General features: G+C 52.6%; 1 protein-coding gene across 18 annotated transcripts in view; it reads right to left on the bottom strand.

Moving 5' to 3' along the window:
- Window positions 1–14,221, bottom strand: part of DYSF (dysferlin) — a 205,562-nt gene that overhangs the window by 54,629 nt on the left and 136,712 nt on the right. For 8 of the 18 annotated variants that reach the window (XM_012646484.1, XM_012646490.1, XM_012646479.1 and 5 more), the window contains 4 exons: window positions 10,197–10,298; window positions 9,924–10,085; window positions 8,722–8,887; window positions 8,128–8,204 (listed from right to left, as the gene is read on the bottom strand). In XM_012646484.1, coding sequence (XP_012501938.1) covers window positions 8,128–8,204; window positions 8,722–8,887; window positions 9,924–10,085; window positions 10,197–10,298 — 507 coding nt within the window. Of the gene's footprint in view, window positions 1–2,051; window positions 2,115–8,127; window positions 8,205–8,721; window positions 8,888–9,923; window positions 10,086–10,196; window positions 10,299–13,301; window positions 13,344–14,221 lie in introns of all 18 variants that reach the window. The other 10 variants (XM_012646482.1, XM_012646488.1, XM_012646475.1 and 7 more) reach the window with 3 other exon arrangements.

Raw genomic sequence — 14,221 nt, forward strand, 5'->3', positions numbered from 1 at the left:
AAAAAAAAAAAAAAAAAAAAAAAAAAAAACTTAAAGATAAAAATCTTAGCTAATACATTTTGGATGTGATTTATACCAAAAGGATGACATGACACTCAAGTCAGCACATTCAATTCAAAGAAGGCTTGGCACATGTCAAATTATTGACAAATGAAGTTACATGTATATTTTTAAAAATGAAACTTTTATAGCATATACATATGACTTTTAATGAGTTTCTAGTTCCAACTGTTTCAATTAGCCATTCAATTACCTGTCTTGATTGTACTGGATAAGAAGGCTTCAACTATAGTAAACTATAATACCATGACCAATGACCAATTTGCGTTTACCCCAGAAATACAGAAGAGCTATGTGTTATATTAATAGCACAATGGAAAACAAAATGATCATCTTGATTAATTCCAAATGACACTTGATAAAATTAAACTTCCATATCTAATTTTTAAGCTATGAATAAACCAACAAAAAGAAAACACAGTCTTGACAAAACCAAATATCTATCTGAAATCACCAATCATTACCCTAATTAATGGAAAACTGATAGAAGCATTCTCATTAGAATCAATGACTAAATAAGTTTGCTTGCTAGCATCTTAAATATCAAATGTTATCCTGGAAAAATGAATAAGGTATAACTATTGCAAACTGATAAATTTATTATTATTTGAAGAAAACAATCTTAACTACCTGGAAACCCCGACAGAATCAATTAACAACAGTCAGAACCAATGAAGAAGCTTAATAAAGAGTCTGTTGTCTGTTCAAAATAAATATACAAAAATAGTTTTCCTATATTCTAGCAATAGTCAGACAAAGTCATAAGAAAAATAGATATTCCATTTAGAATAGCAACAAAGGTTATAAAATGCCTAGGAATAAATTTTAACAAGAAATGGGCTGGACAGACCTATATAAAGTAAAGTAAAATAACTCCTCTAAGGGATATAAAAGAAAACAATAGGGGAAATTAACAAATTAAATGTCCGTTGATAGGGAATGGTTAAAATTTTATGGATGTCCACAAGACATGAAGCCGTATCTTTAAAGAATATAAAAATATGGGAAAACATTCACATATACTTTTAAGTTAAAAATACATATTATAAAAAAGTACAATATGATTCCAATTTTGTGAAAAAAAAGTATGCACATGTGCATGAAAGATACCTAAAAATGCAGGCACATCAAAATCTTAACAGTGTTTATCTTTAAGAAGTAGGAATACAAGTGGTTTTAACTTTCTGCCTTACATTTTTTGTGTTTTCTCTATTCTCTACAAAAGATAAATTAGAAGAAATTAAAAATATATATTGCCTCCTCTAGAAGCCCATAAAACACCTGTCGCAGCAGTGCCTCCCCTTGGCACCACGAGTGGAATTTAACTCACTGCCTTTTGGCAGGTCCTACCACTTATGCCTACCCCAGCAGGTCAGGGGCTCCCCACAGCCCTCTGCGTGGGACTTCCTGAGTGCATGCTGAAGGCTACACACCAAAGTCATCTTCCTGGAGGGTCCCACAACCCAAAAAGACGACACCCAGAAAATCAGCTCAGGCAGGCAGAAAGTAGCCCTGCTGGGAAAGGAGCCCTCTCAGAACCTGCTGGAGCCAGCAGTGTTCCTCAGTCACACATACGTACCCTTACGTATCTGGGAGGGAAGAGAAAGTCAGCCTGCCATTGCGCACCGAGGCTTCTCAGGTCCCGCATCCCAGAAGTCTGAGTCTAATCTAGAGACTTCCCTGCTTCTACTGGCCCGTGCAGCTCCACCTAACCCCCCAGCCCTCACACAGGTAAACAGGATTAAGGTAAATCCCAGGATGCACTGGGAGCTAACCTAGGGATGTCCATTTCTGAGACTCTACTCCTTAGCTTTCTTCCCACCCCTCCGGTACTGCATGGGGCTCACAGGTGCGGTGAGCAGAGGCTCAGGAAATGCCTCCTTTCTTGCCCTCCCATTCTCCCCTCCTCTGTTCCCCTCCTAACTCCCTGACCCCATCCCCAACCCCCCAGAGGAAATCAAGGAGTCCACAAACGGGTAAACAATACATACATGAGGACTGGATGGAGAAGATGCCATGTTAGTGGGGGCCAAGCTCGACAGACCGTCTGCAAGCTACAAATGAAACATTTGTTAGCAACAGAATTAGAGAATCCACTTCAGGAAAGGCCGGATAGCCCCCAGGGAGTAGCACTCTCCACCCAAGAACCTGCTGCTCTTCCTCCAGGGAGAACATCTGGTCTGGAGTTGGACAGGCCTGGCTCCGTCACCTCACCAACTGTGTGCTCTTAGGCAAGCCCACTTGACCTCCTTGACTCAGCATCCCCATCTGGAGAATGGGCACGAAGCCCACCTCCCAGGGCAATAGTAAGTATGAATGAGACGAAGGCTATGCACACTCAGCACAAGGTGAGGCACGTGGAAGGGGCTCAGCCAATACCTGTCTCCTGCCCACTCTCTCACTGCCCTCCCTGCCTTTCCAAGGGACACTGCAACCCCCGACCATCCAGAGTCGTTCCCTCCAACAGCTGAGCCACACCATCCCTGCGGGGCATGGTTTCTAAGACAGTGTGGGGTTTTCAGTCTTCTCTCCTCAGGCACAAGAGCCAGGGCACTATATGACTTTCCCAAAGCCCTCTATCAGGAGGGACTTTAAGCATCTTACAGTCCAACCTCCACCCCTGTACTGCAAGTAACTTTCCGCATCCTTTTCTGGGCATGAAAACCTTGCCTACAATCTTCCAGAACTGTGAGTCCATATTTTATAGGGTGAATCCCTGGGCTGCAGCTTTGAGGAGGGCTTCAGGGCTCAAGCCTGGAGGTGGGGAGACTTGTTCAGAGCCACTGCGAGGAGAAGGTGATGGAGCTCTGGGTGGATGGGTACTAGTCCCACAGGTGAGCAGGGCAAGAAGGTGTGTGCTAGGCAGAGGGAGTAGCAAGTGCAAAGGTAGAAAGAAAGAAAGAAGCACAGCACATTCCAGAAAGAGCAGTCAGGTCAGCAAGGCAGGTGCCGGGGCAGGGAAAAAGGGGATAAGGTTGTACAGCTGAGGAGCCAGGTGGGACCCAGAGCTGCCAGGCAGACCCTCCTCCTGGGAGATACACCCTCCTGAGGGTCAGGAAGGGCTCAGAGAAACATGAGGAGGACGAAGCCCTGCTGGGACCTGAGGGAGGTCTGAGGACTCACAGACCCATCCCCACTCTAGGAAGGAGGCACCACTGAGGGGCCCCAAGGGCTGCTCAGAGCCAGAGCATGGGCAGGAGGGCAGAATGGCCAACGGGCACCATGCCAGGGCCGCTGGATGGTGGTTCTGGCACATTGGCCACACATTGTTGGGTGTGACCCCTGGAATAGACTGGATGAACTCCACGTGCAACCCCGAGCTGGCCAGAGACTGGCCCGGGCAGGCAGCAGCTCTGCCCCTCCCATTCTCACGCTAAACCCCACAGAAGACTTATTGTTATTTTTAATACAGTTCTTTTTTAGAAAGGTAAGAGGGAAACCGGCAGTTCACCAGAGCAAAAGGGAGAAAAAAAATAAAGCTAAACATAGTGCTCCAAAGATCTGGTCCAGCTTCAGAAATTATATGTTTCCCTTTGGGACTCGGGCATAATTTGCCACTCCAGTTCTAGGAGCACGTTCCCACCTTCACGGCATCCCAGGGACTGGAGCAGCAGGCTCAAAATTAGCAGCAGGCTCAAAATTAGCCAAAGCTCCAGAGCCTGGGAACCCAGGAGCGGGTCAGCCCTGGCACCCCACCCTACGGGTGTGGGGAACACGTCTGTGCCACCTTCCGATGCCTCCTGCACACTAGCCAGGCCTGTCTCCTCACTAAGCCCCCACGCCCACCGCGCGCGCGCACACACACACACACACACACACAGTGTTCTACTTCCAACCCTTTGCAAAGCTTTTCTCCCCTCCAGCGGAGAGCACAAACGCAGTTCCCCTCCACCACAAATTATGCACCGGGCTTCCCACATTTGGGGAAATCACAGGGGTCAGTACATCCGGAGTGCGACAGATAAGCCTCACCCTGGGAAAACCGCCTGTGATCATGGTAGCGCCCCTGACAGGTAAGTATTGCGAAGCTCTTTTGCCTGCCAGAAAAGCTCTCCTCTTTCCTCCCCTGTTCCAACCCCACCTGGCCTCTGAGGCCTGTCTCTAGCCTCGGCTCCCTGGAGAAGCTTCCCTGATTATTTAGCCCACACTGACCTTCCAGGCCGGGACAGTCCCCGAGGTTGGTGTCCTTGTTAGTAAAGCCCCTCCTCACTTTGAATTGTCCATCTGAGGTCTGCTAGACACCACTCATCTCCCTGCCATCAGAGTTGAAATTTCCCAAACGTTCTTTCTCTTTATCCCTTCTCAACACACATGTACTCCCCACCCCCAGAAATTCTCCTTCTCTGGAGACTTAAAGAGGAGGCCCCCTTACCTAGGAGGGGTCTCTGAGAACACTAGACACAAAGTGCCCTTGACACACCAAGCTGGCTCTGGGGGCATCCCAGTGCCTGGAAGGCTGGCGATGTGGGGGTGCTGTATGGGGGCACAGCCTCTGCTTCGAGCTTCAAGACCCTCTACAGGAGATAGGGGGGCCAAGGGCAGCATTCTTTGTGTGTGTTCCTGAATACTGGTTTTTTTCCCTCTTCATCATCATAATACCAAAAACTAGTTTAATGAAAAAAAAATAGATTAGTAAACTAAGACCCTAATTTTGTTTTAAAGATAAAAATGAAGTCAGAGTCAGAGACAGAAAACGGCAGAAAGAAGGCGAAAGGATAGAGAATGAAATGCCGGTAGCAGCCCATTCAGATTGTGTGTGGCTGGAGGTAATGCCTATTTGTTCGTCATTTTTCTACATTTTCCAAATGTTACATAATGAACACGTATTCTATTTATTATCAGCGAAAAGTGAACATATCCTTTTTTAAGCAGAGAACTAGCTGGAATAGGGTACCTCTGTTCTCCTTCTGTTAGGACACACCCAGCCTGCCCTCAGAAAGTCACATCAAAACCACGATTCCTGCAACACCAGCACCACGCCCAGACACACCTCCAGCCGGCACACTCGGGAGCTTGCACACACACAGGTCCCGGCCCCGCCTCTCCTGCACGCTCACGTGCACGCACCACCCCACCACCCCACCCCCATCTACCAGTCTGAAGTCCACGCACAGGACAGCTACTGGGCCAGGAACAAGTGGTGGAGTTAACATGTGCCAGCGTCCCTCATCCCAGCCCTCGTCACATGGAGAACAGCTCAACGGGGGCGCCCTTCGCCCCCAGAAACAGGCGCCGACCGACCAGCCCTGGAAGGCTGGGCACACAGATCTGCCTTATACATATGTTTTGAGTCACCTCCAGAATTGGCCACCCTTGACACAAACCAAAACATTTCTAGAAACCTGAAAAATACTCCGTCGTGAGTGCCAGCCCGTGGCCCAAGCGTCAGGGAAGCGTCAGAGGTGACATTTTCTAAGTGTGTGGTGAGCCCATCCCAGGACCTGGACAGAGGGTGATGAGGAGGCTTCAGGAACAGAGAGAAGGTGTGATTGAGCAAAGAGACAGGAGGCCACCGACACAGAAGGCTGCGTCTGGCAAGAGCGGGCTTGCACCAGGGAGGAGCCCCAGGCTGGACCCACAGCCGGGACGTGCTGAGCACACCAGCGGGGGCTGTGTCAACTGTGAGGGTGAAGCAGGAGTGGGTGGGGCACGCAGGAGCCCAGGGAAATCCAATTCTGCCAGCGTTCTTGTCACTCCCAGCCCCAGAAGCCGGTCCCTGCATGCTATCTGCACTGGGAGAGGAGGGAGGGCGAGAGAGCACAGCCAGAATTATCTGGCGAGGCCCTGGAATGGGAACCCACTGCCCCTGGGTCAGCCTTGGAGTGCCTGGTCCTCCAGGGCTCCAGGGATGTGGATGAGAGACGAGCGAATGAAAGATTTCCTGGATCAGCCAAATCAGATCAATGGATCTCAGAAAAAAACACAACATAAAATCAGATACCAGACTTCCCCAGGCCAGGGCTCCCTGGAGACCAACACTGGCCTCCCTGCTGGACTGGGGGCTGCTTGAGAATAGGGCTAAGTCTCCTTCATCAGTCAGGGAGCTCAAAGAGGCAAGGACCAAGCCTCCTCCATCAGGGCAAGCTGGTCTCACTTTCTCCTTCTCCCCGCCCGCCTCTTAGGCCAGGGGAGGCCCAGCCCCTGCCCTGTGGGCGGCACATCTCCAGGAGCCTGACCCCACTCCCCACCCCTCTGTCTGGACTGCAGCTCTAGCCAGAGTGGCCGTGTTCTCCCACAGAGCACAGGCCTGGCTCTGGATCAGACCCCGGCCCCAGTTCCCTCAATCAATGCTGGGAGGGTGGCCAGACTGGGCCTCCTCCTCATCTGCCTCTGGCTGTGCTTGTAGCCAGCAGGACCCAAAATAGTCCCTCCCATCTGAGTCTGTAGACGATTTGAGGGCGGCACACACAGAACGGAAATCCTGCTGGGCAGGCCCTGCACTTCCCCGCACAGTCTCAGACAGGCCCATTGAGGGGGCGGGAAACAGGAGCCAGGAACAGGCAGCTCAGAGTTTGGGGCAAATTATCCACCTAATGGAGCTATAAACACCCAGCTAGGCCAGAAGTCACTAGCATTGAGTTTAGCTAAATTTCATGGAGGGCCGTCTGAAATTTCCATTTGGGTTTCCTCAGCCAAGAGAGGTACTTCCTCAGACCCACACAGACAACGGCACGTCATCCATCCATCCATCCATCCATCCTTCCATCCACCCACCCACCCATTGGCCCAGACAGACAGACTTTCACTGAACACCTCCTCTGAGCTAGGCCCCGTGCTGGGCATTGAGGATACAGAGAGGCAGGCGCCCCATCACTGCCCTGAGCTCTGCCTAGGGAGATGCTGACAGTTACAGAGACTACAGGACCTAGGACAAGTGTAGTGACTGAGATATAGACCAATCTTTAGGAGAAGGGGAGGAGCCAGGGAAGACTCCTCAAAAGAAGTGACCACACCTAAGCTGAGTCTCAAAGAATGACCAGGAGTTGGCCAAGAGAGCAGGGGCAGAAGGTCTCCCCAGCAGAAAGGATGGCAGAGCAGAGCCCTGGAGAGCCCAGGGCTTCTGAGAACTTCTCAGCATCAGCGAAGCTATAGAGAAAAACCTTAGCAGCAGCAAGGCCCAGGGATATAAGTATTGTCTACATAGGCTGGAAGCCTCTGCAGCCCAGAAGCTCTGGGAGCCCCAGGGTGCCAAGGGTGTGCGCAGCGTCATGTGAAGCCCAGAAATGAAGGCAACAACCTGGAACAGACCGTGCATTCAAGGCTGGTGCTCATGGTGAGACCTTGCTCCATATCCACTGTGGGAAGGGCTATTTGGTCTCAGGCCTACAGGATCCAGAGCCACGCCAGGGCCCACAATGGGGACAGTGCTCTCCCCTCAGTAAAAGATGCCACAGACCTCCTGCCATGCTCTTTAGCATTGGTGTCTGAGTCACCAGCTGGCTCTAGGTTGCTGAGTTTATAGCAAAAGGATGACTCTTACCTCTCTGCAAGGTTGGAGACCCTTAGAATAACATCCCTCTCCTGCCTGCCCCCTTCCTTTTCCTGGAGGTGGGAGAATGGGGTGTGTTGAACTATTTCTTGGACACAGCCTCTTCTTTCTAAACTGCCTCTAAGATGCCACCAAGCACAAGCCCATAGAAAAATCTTCCCCCTAAGAAGAGTCTGTCCAGGGTGGAGCAATGGGGGCTCCAGAGCCTGCGCAGCCATCCCCTCCCCTGTCTCCCCTCTCTTTCATTTGCTCCCCTACCTAGATTTTCTGGGCGATCTCCAAGGGAAAACCCTCAACATGGCCCCCAGAGTACAGGGGCTATTTTTCTCATATGCTTTCAGGAAAAAGGCCTGGGTCTTGCCCAGAAGACCACTCCCCACCCTCCCTCAACCAGACCAAAAGCTCCCATTAAGGCCCCTCCACCACACAGCCACCAGGGCACAGAGGGAGAGGTATAGACAGGCTGTGTAACGAGGAAGCGAGAAAGAGGGGAAAAGGTGAGGAACGGGGGGAGGGGCAATCGAGGCTCTCCATGCGGGGAGCTGGGGCCTCTCCCTGGGACCCAGCACCCATCCTACCTGGACAGGGATGAGTGGCTCCTTGTCATCAATGTCAATGAGCACGTCTTCACCGGGACTGAGCAAGCTCACGTCGTCTGCAGGGAAGCGTGGTGTCCAGGCCTGAGACGAGCTCCCTCCTGGGGCTCACCCTCATCAGCCACAAGGCTCGGCCAGGGAACTGAGAGAAGAGCCCACAGGCCCTCCACGCTTCTCAGTCTGTGTTCTTCTCTTCCTCCCACCCAGCTCTTCTCTCTCCCGTCTCTCTCCCCCATCTTCTCCACATCCCTGTCCCCCAATTCTCCCTCTTCCTCTCCCCACCTCTCTCTCCTCCCTCAACCCTTCCCCCACCCCCCTTCGAGCCCTCACCTTCAGCTCCCACAGGCATGGGCCCCTGTCTTGGTGTGCCCAGCCCAGAGCTAGGAACACCCTGAGTAAGGTGACGTTCCCACCCTTCAGGTCTAGCAGGGCAGAAGCCACTTCTCGTTGGGGTCCCAGTAAGAGAGAGGCCTCAGGACACATCTCCACCCCCAGGTCCCTCTCATTCTCCTGGTCCACCCTCAGGAGAGGAAGTGCTGCCTGGCCCTGAGGCCCCCCTGTCTTGTCCTCCCCTACCTGGGCCTCCCTGTGGGGATGGACTCTCCACCGAGTAGGGGTCGCACAGGAAGCTCTCCAGGGAGCGGATGGTACACTGGCCCACCACAGGCCGGCGGCCAAACTGGCGGTTGTCGATGACCTTGACCGTGATGGGGGGACAATAGAGGTCCTCCCTGGGCAGCATCTAAGTGGAGGAGGAGGAAAGCTCTGGGCACTTGCCTGAATCCATCTCTGGGAAGCTTCCAGGGCAAGCCCAAGGAGCAGAAAATGACTATAAACGCAAAGATACTAATAATCCCAACAGCCAGAAATCCAAAATGGCAGCGGCCAGGAGCAGCCAGTGGAGCAGAGCCGCGCACCTTCTCTGCCGCCACTTACATGCCGCATGTGGAGGCTGGCTTTCCCTCACGCTTTACCTTCCAAATACACCCTGTGCAGCCTGCAGTTAAAGCAAGTCTGCTTTCCCTGAACCCTAACAGGCTGGGGAGGGGAGAGGGGAGTTGGCCAGGGACCCAACATTTCTTGCAGACAGTCCCCCCCAAGTGGATACTCAGGAGTTGGCTTACAGACCCAGATTCTCCCCCCACCACCCCAAAAGCACTTTGAACACAACTTGAAATAATTTATATGCTCTCCTTCAGTGGCGGCTTTGGCTCAGCCAAGAGGAGGCTCCTGTTGACAGCCACTGGGCCTGGAATTTCCACAGCGCTTTCATCTTGCAAACCATTTTCTTTTCCTCAGACTTGACTTACTCCGGCCACTAGGCCCAGGCATCCCAGGGAGCTGGAGAAGGCTGGGGGGCCCGAGGGCTGTGTGGGTGAGCTCCTCTGAGGGGGCCGAGGCTGGGAGAGGTCCAGGTCAGGGAAGGTTTGGAGAGATTACCAAAGGCCAGAGTCCTGACAGGTCCCTGAGGGGCATTCCAGGGGACTAAAACCTGCCCTGGAAGGGAAAACAGCCACAGAATGGCTCTTTGGGACTTCTGCTGATCTGGTAGGAGGGAGCGGGCTGGGCCCGTCTGTGCCGCTCACAGGCCTGAACCCTTTTGGTGAGGAGAGTGTGAGCGTTTCCTCCCCATTTCCACAGGAAAGTGAGGTGGGAGAGATGCTGTGACCTACCCTGGATCCCGCAAGGAGCTGGAGCACAACCCCCAGGCTGCCTGGGGCCAAGAGGAAATTCTAGCCACCAGGACTCCAGAGGGGGACAGCAGGAAGGGGGCTCACCACTTCCATGAAGAGGGTGCAAATGTCGAAGTTGGGGTTCTTCCGGAGGTTCCTGATGACACAGGACTGTACCGTCTGACCTCCGCACTCTACCACAAGGCTGGGAGAGGAGACGCTGGCTAGCTGGTAACTCTTCATGTTCCGCAGTCCCCATGCCAGGATCTGGGGACACATAACAAGGACAGCATCTAGAAAGGTCCCCAGCCCCAGGGAACGCTGGGGAAGGGGAAGAGCCAGGATTAGCCCCAGCCCAGCACTGTGGGGCTGGCTCACCTCGATGGCGGTGCGCTGGAGAGCTGGCTTGATGTTCTGGGGAACCATGTAGACATTGGCCTCCCTCTGGGGTGGTGGGTAGGGCAGGTCTGTGTCCTCTGACTGCAGGGGACAAAGGTGGGAGGAAGGCCAAGGCAAAGAGACAAGAAAGAAGAGGGACGGAAGGGACAGAAAGAGATGGCATGCATGGAGAGACACAGAACCAGAGGCAAAGACACCAAGGAGGGCAAACAGGCAGGCAGAAAGGAGAGCGCTAAGTCAGTGTCTGCCAGGCACCATCTCCTCCGGTCACAATTGCAGCACGTCACCCAGGGTTTAGGTCACCCTGTTTCAATTGAATCCCAAGTCACCCTCCTCCCATAATGCAGGCTCTGACGCACCAATCAGCTGCTCAGGGATTCCACCTCCCCGACACACACATGCCAAGCACACACACGCATGTGCATGTGCACACTGCCCCCTCCACCCTGGCACGTCCACCTCAGGCCCTTTCGGTCCCACAGAGGACCAGGTGCCCTCCCTCCAGCCTGGTTCTCCTGCCACTTGGCTCAGATCCTCCTGGGTCATCACCTGTCCTGGTGTTCCAGCTCCACTCCCATACCCACCCCAAGACACTTTCCAGCCCCAGACCACTTCTCATGCCTGTCCCCCAAAAAGACAGAGCACTTGCACTTGAGCCAGAAAGAAGAGAGCAAGTGACCAATGGGAGAAGGGGATACAGATGCCCTTCATCCCCAGAGCACCAATGTGCACTGCCAGGGAGGCTCCCTCGCCTCCACACCACAGGTGGAGGTGAGTGAGGCAGGTATCAATGCTGGCCTACTAGGGGTTTAAAAAGCCTTGGGCAAGACTCCCCAGTGGTCAGGAAGAACCACAGGGGGAAGCAGGGTGGGGCAAGGGAGGCAGGCACCACCTGAGATAGCTAAGCACCAATGACAGTGGCCAGAGACACAGGCTCTGGGTGTGAATCCTAGCTCCACCACTCAGAAAGTTAAATAAGTTATTTCGTCTCTATAGCTCAATTTTTTAATCCATAAAATGGTTAGTAAAAGTCATCAACCTCTAATGGTCAATGTGAGGGTTGAAGAAGTTAATATCCATATAACATTTAGAATAGTATGTGGTTCATGTAAACTCTCAATAGGACTACTAGCCCATGTGGTGCCTTTGTGACAATTAGAGAAAGATGTCCTTTTCTTAAGACTCCTTTTTTCCATGTTACAAAATCCTATTTTTCGAGTTTAATAGAACAAGAGACTTTACTGCCACCTATTGGAAAATTGTTATAATATATACCAGTATATGGTTTCTGCGCTAGAAATTACATCCCCTTAAGCCCTTGTGCAGTGCCCAACCTGCACATCCTTACATGGAGGCCCTGACACTCAGAAAACATTTAGTATCATTAAAGGGCCTGTGCTGCACACCTTATAGGGCTTGCCTCATGTAATCTCATTTAATAAACAATGAAATCATTGGATTCATTCCTCAAATGACTTGCTTTGGGTTCCTTCTGAAAGGATGGTACATCTACCTACAGATGCTTTGCCATAGTTGGTGGGAGCAGTCAGAGCATAGAGAGATGCTAGCTTCCCCCCACTTCCACAAGTCACTTCACAGCCAACCCAAGCTGCACTCTTGCCCAATGATACCCCAATGACACCACACTTCCCTGACCTACAGTAGTAAGAAGTTAAGTTCCAGAATCAGACAGACATGACTCTGGTTCCAGCTTTGCCACTTCCTAGCTGTTTGACCCTGGGCAGATTACTCAACCTCAGGGACTCCGTATCCTCACATGAAGGTCTGAGATAACTATACCCTTATGAAGTTGCTTTGAGAATTAAATGGGAGAACAAGTAAAGAGTATCTGGGCCAGGCTCAGTGGTTCACGCCTGTAATCCTAGCACTCTGGGAGGCTGAGGCAGGAGGATCACTTGAGCTCAAGAGTTTGAGACCAGGCTGAGTGAGAATGAGACCCCGTTTCTACTAAAAATAGAAAAAATTAGCCAGGCATGGTGGTGCACACCTGTGGTCCCAGCTACTTGGGACACTGAGGCAGGAGAATCACTTGAGCCCAAGAGTTTGAGGTTGCTGTGAGCTAGACTGACGCCTTGGCACTCTAGCCCGGGCAACAGAGTGAGACTTTGTCTCAAAAAAAAAAAAACTGGAAAAAAAAGAGTATCTGGCACACAGAAGGTGCTTAATGAATGGCTGTGGCTGTAATTATTATTATAACTGTTGTCGGTATCACTGTTCTGACCATTGGTGTTGGTGTTGACCTTCCCAGGGTGACTTGAGGACAGCTGAGCCATCAGAAGCAGCTCTCAGAACAACACTGGCTTTATAACTATCCTCAGTCGCCAGAGCACGAAGTGAAGGAACTCGTCATTTTCCTCCAGACCCGCAATGCAGACGATGATGCAGGAGGCACGTGCACTCTGGACTGGCTGAGAAGCAGCGGTGATGTACAGGGTGCCACGGTGCACGACTGCAGGGGGTGCCATGCATATCGCAGGCCACGTGAAAGGTGCCCTGGAGGATGCAGGCAGAGCCTGCACAGCTACTGCAGCAATCTGGCTGCTGTGGGGACCCCAAGTTTGATGTTCACCCTGGGCACTCCAAGGCCACCAGCTGCAGGTGGCTGTCCAGCAGGGTGGTCTCTTTAAAGAAGGCATTGTGCCTGTGGCCCACTCATGGTCTGGTCGTGGCCTCTCGTGGCTGATGCCCAACCCAGTGTGGACCCAGGATCAAAAGGCCGAGACAAAAAGGGGTAAAGAAAAATGAGATCGGGAGGGAACAGCCCCAAGCTCCCCTGAGCGGGGAGGCAGAAAGACCAACCTTCCCCACATGACTGTTCTCTTGAAATCACCACGGGAAACTCACAAACACATTCCTCCCAGAACACATTCTCTCTAGGCCCCCAAACTCTGGGCAGCATCCACTTCGTCCCTCCCTTCCACATTCCATCTTCCCCTCGGGGCTCCCCCGAGCTCCACGGGAGTGACGCTCCTCTCTGTACACTGAGGACCAGGCTCCTCACTTCCCGGAGCCCGCTCACTGAGGACAGGGGGTGAGGACCTGGAGAAGGTTAAGCGCTGGTACCGTGTGGAGGAGGCCCTGGAGGAAGAAGGCAGGAGCACACAGCTGTGGAGCGCCAGGCGCAGCGGAGGCAGGAGGAAGAGACAAGCAGAGACAGTGGTTAGACGTGTGTCCCAGGGCAGCTTCCTCGGCACGAGGCCACTGTACTCATACCCCATCTCTGTCCACCTCACTGTTCCCAGAGGTCCAGGGACATGCTTGTGCCTGCCATTTGCCCCTGCCCCCGGGGGTTGCCTGCCTCTGTGGCTTGCCCTCCGCCCAGCCCGCGAGGGCAGTCCTCTCCCTCAGTGCACACCACAGCCCGGCTCGGGGCGGGGGAGCGGTGCCTGCACGCGCAGTCCTGAGTGCTTCTCCACGATGTTTTGCACCACCTCCTAATCTTCCCCTGTCCCATTTAAAGACACCCACCTCTCTCAAATCCACCCATGCCCTCCTCTCTGGGGCCTCTCCTGCAGCTCCCCACTTTGTCTCTTCCTGTCTCCACCCTCCCTCGTGTCTACACTGACTGCTGCCCAGTGCACCATACTTCTGCCCCTAGCAGCCCCTCTCTGGAAACTTCTCTCTCCAAAGTCCATAATCACCTGCTTTGTGGCTCACCCTGAAGGGCACTCCTGAGCTCCTCTTGCAGAGCAGCATCTGGCCAGCTGACCTGGCCTCCTTCCCCAAACTGTCTCTCTGATCCATACCACTGGCCCCTACCCACTGACACTGAGTCTCTCTGCACCCCTTCCTCTGCCCAGCCCTGCGTGCCAGGCCTCTCTGGCCCTCTCCTAGGCCTGCTGCTCCCAAACACCTCTGCTCAGCCCCCACCGCCACTCCCAACTCCATCCTGCGCAGTTCGCCCATGTGTCCCCCTGGCCACACACTGAACTTGTCCAAAACTGTATTCTTTATCTTTCCCTTCTGATGCCATCCCAGAAACT

The sequence above is a fragment of the Propithecus coquereli genome, unplaced genomic scaffold (assembly GCF_000956105.1).
Source record: "Propithecus coquereli isolate 6110/MARCELLA unplaced genomic scaffold, Pcoq_1.0 Scaffold243, whole genome shotgun sequence".
Taxonomy (NCBI): domain Eukaryota; kingdom Metazoa; phylum Chordata; class Mammalia; order Primates; family Indriidae; genus Propithecus; species Propithecus coquereli.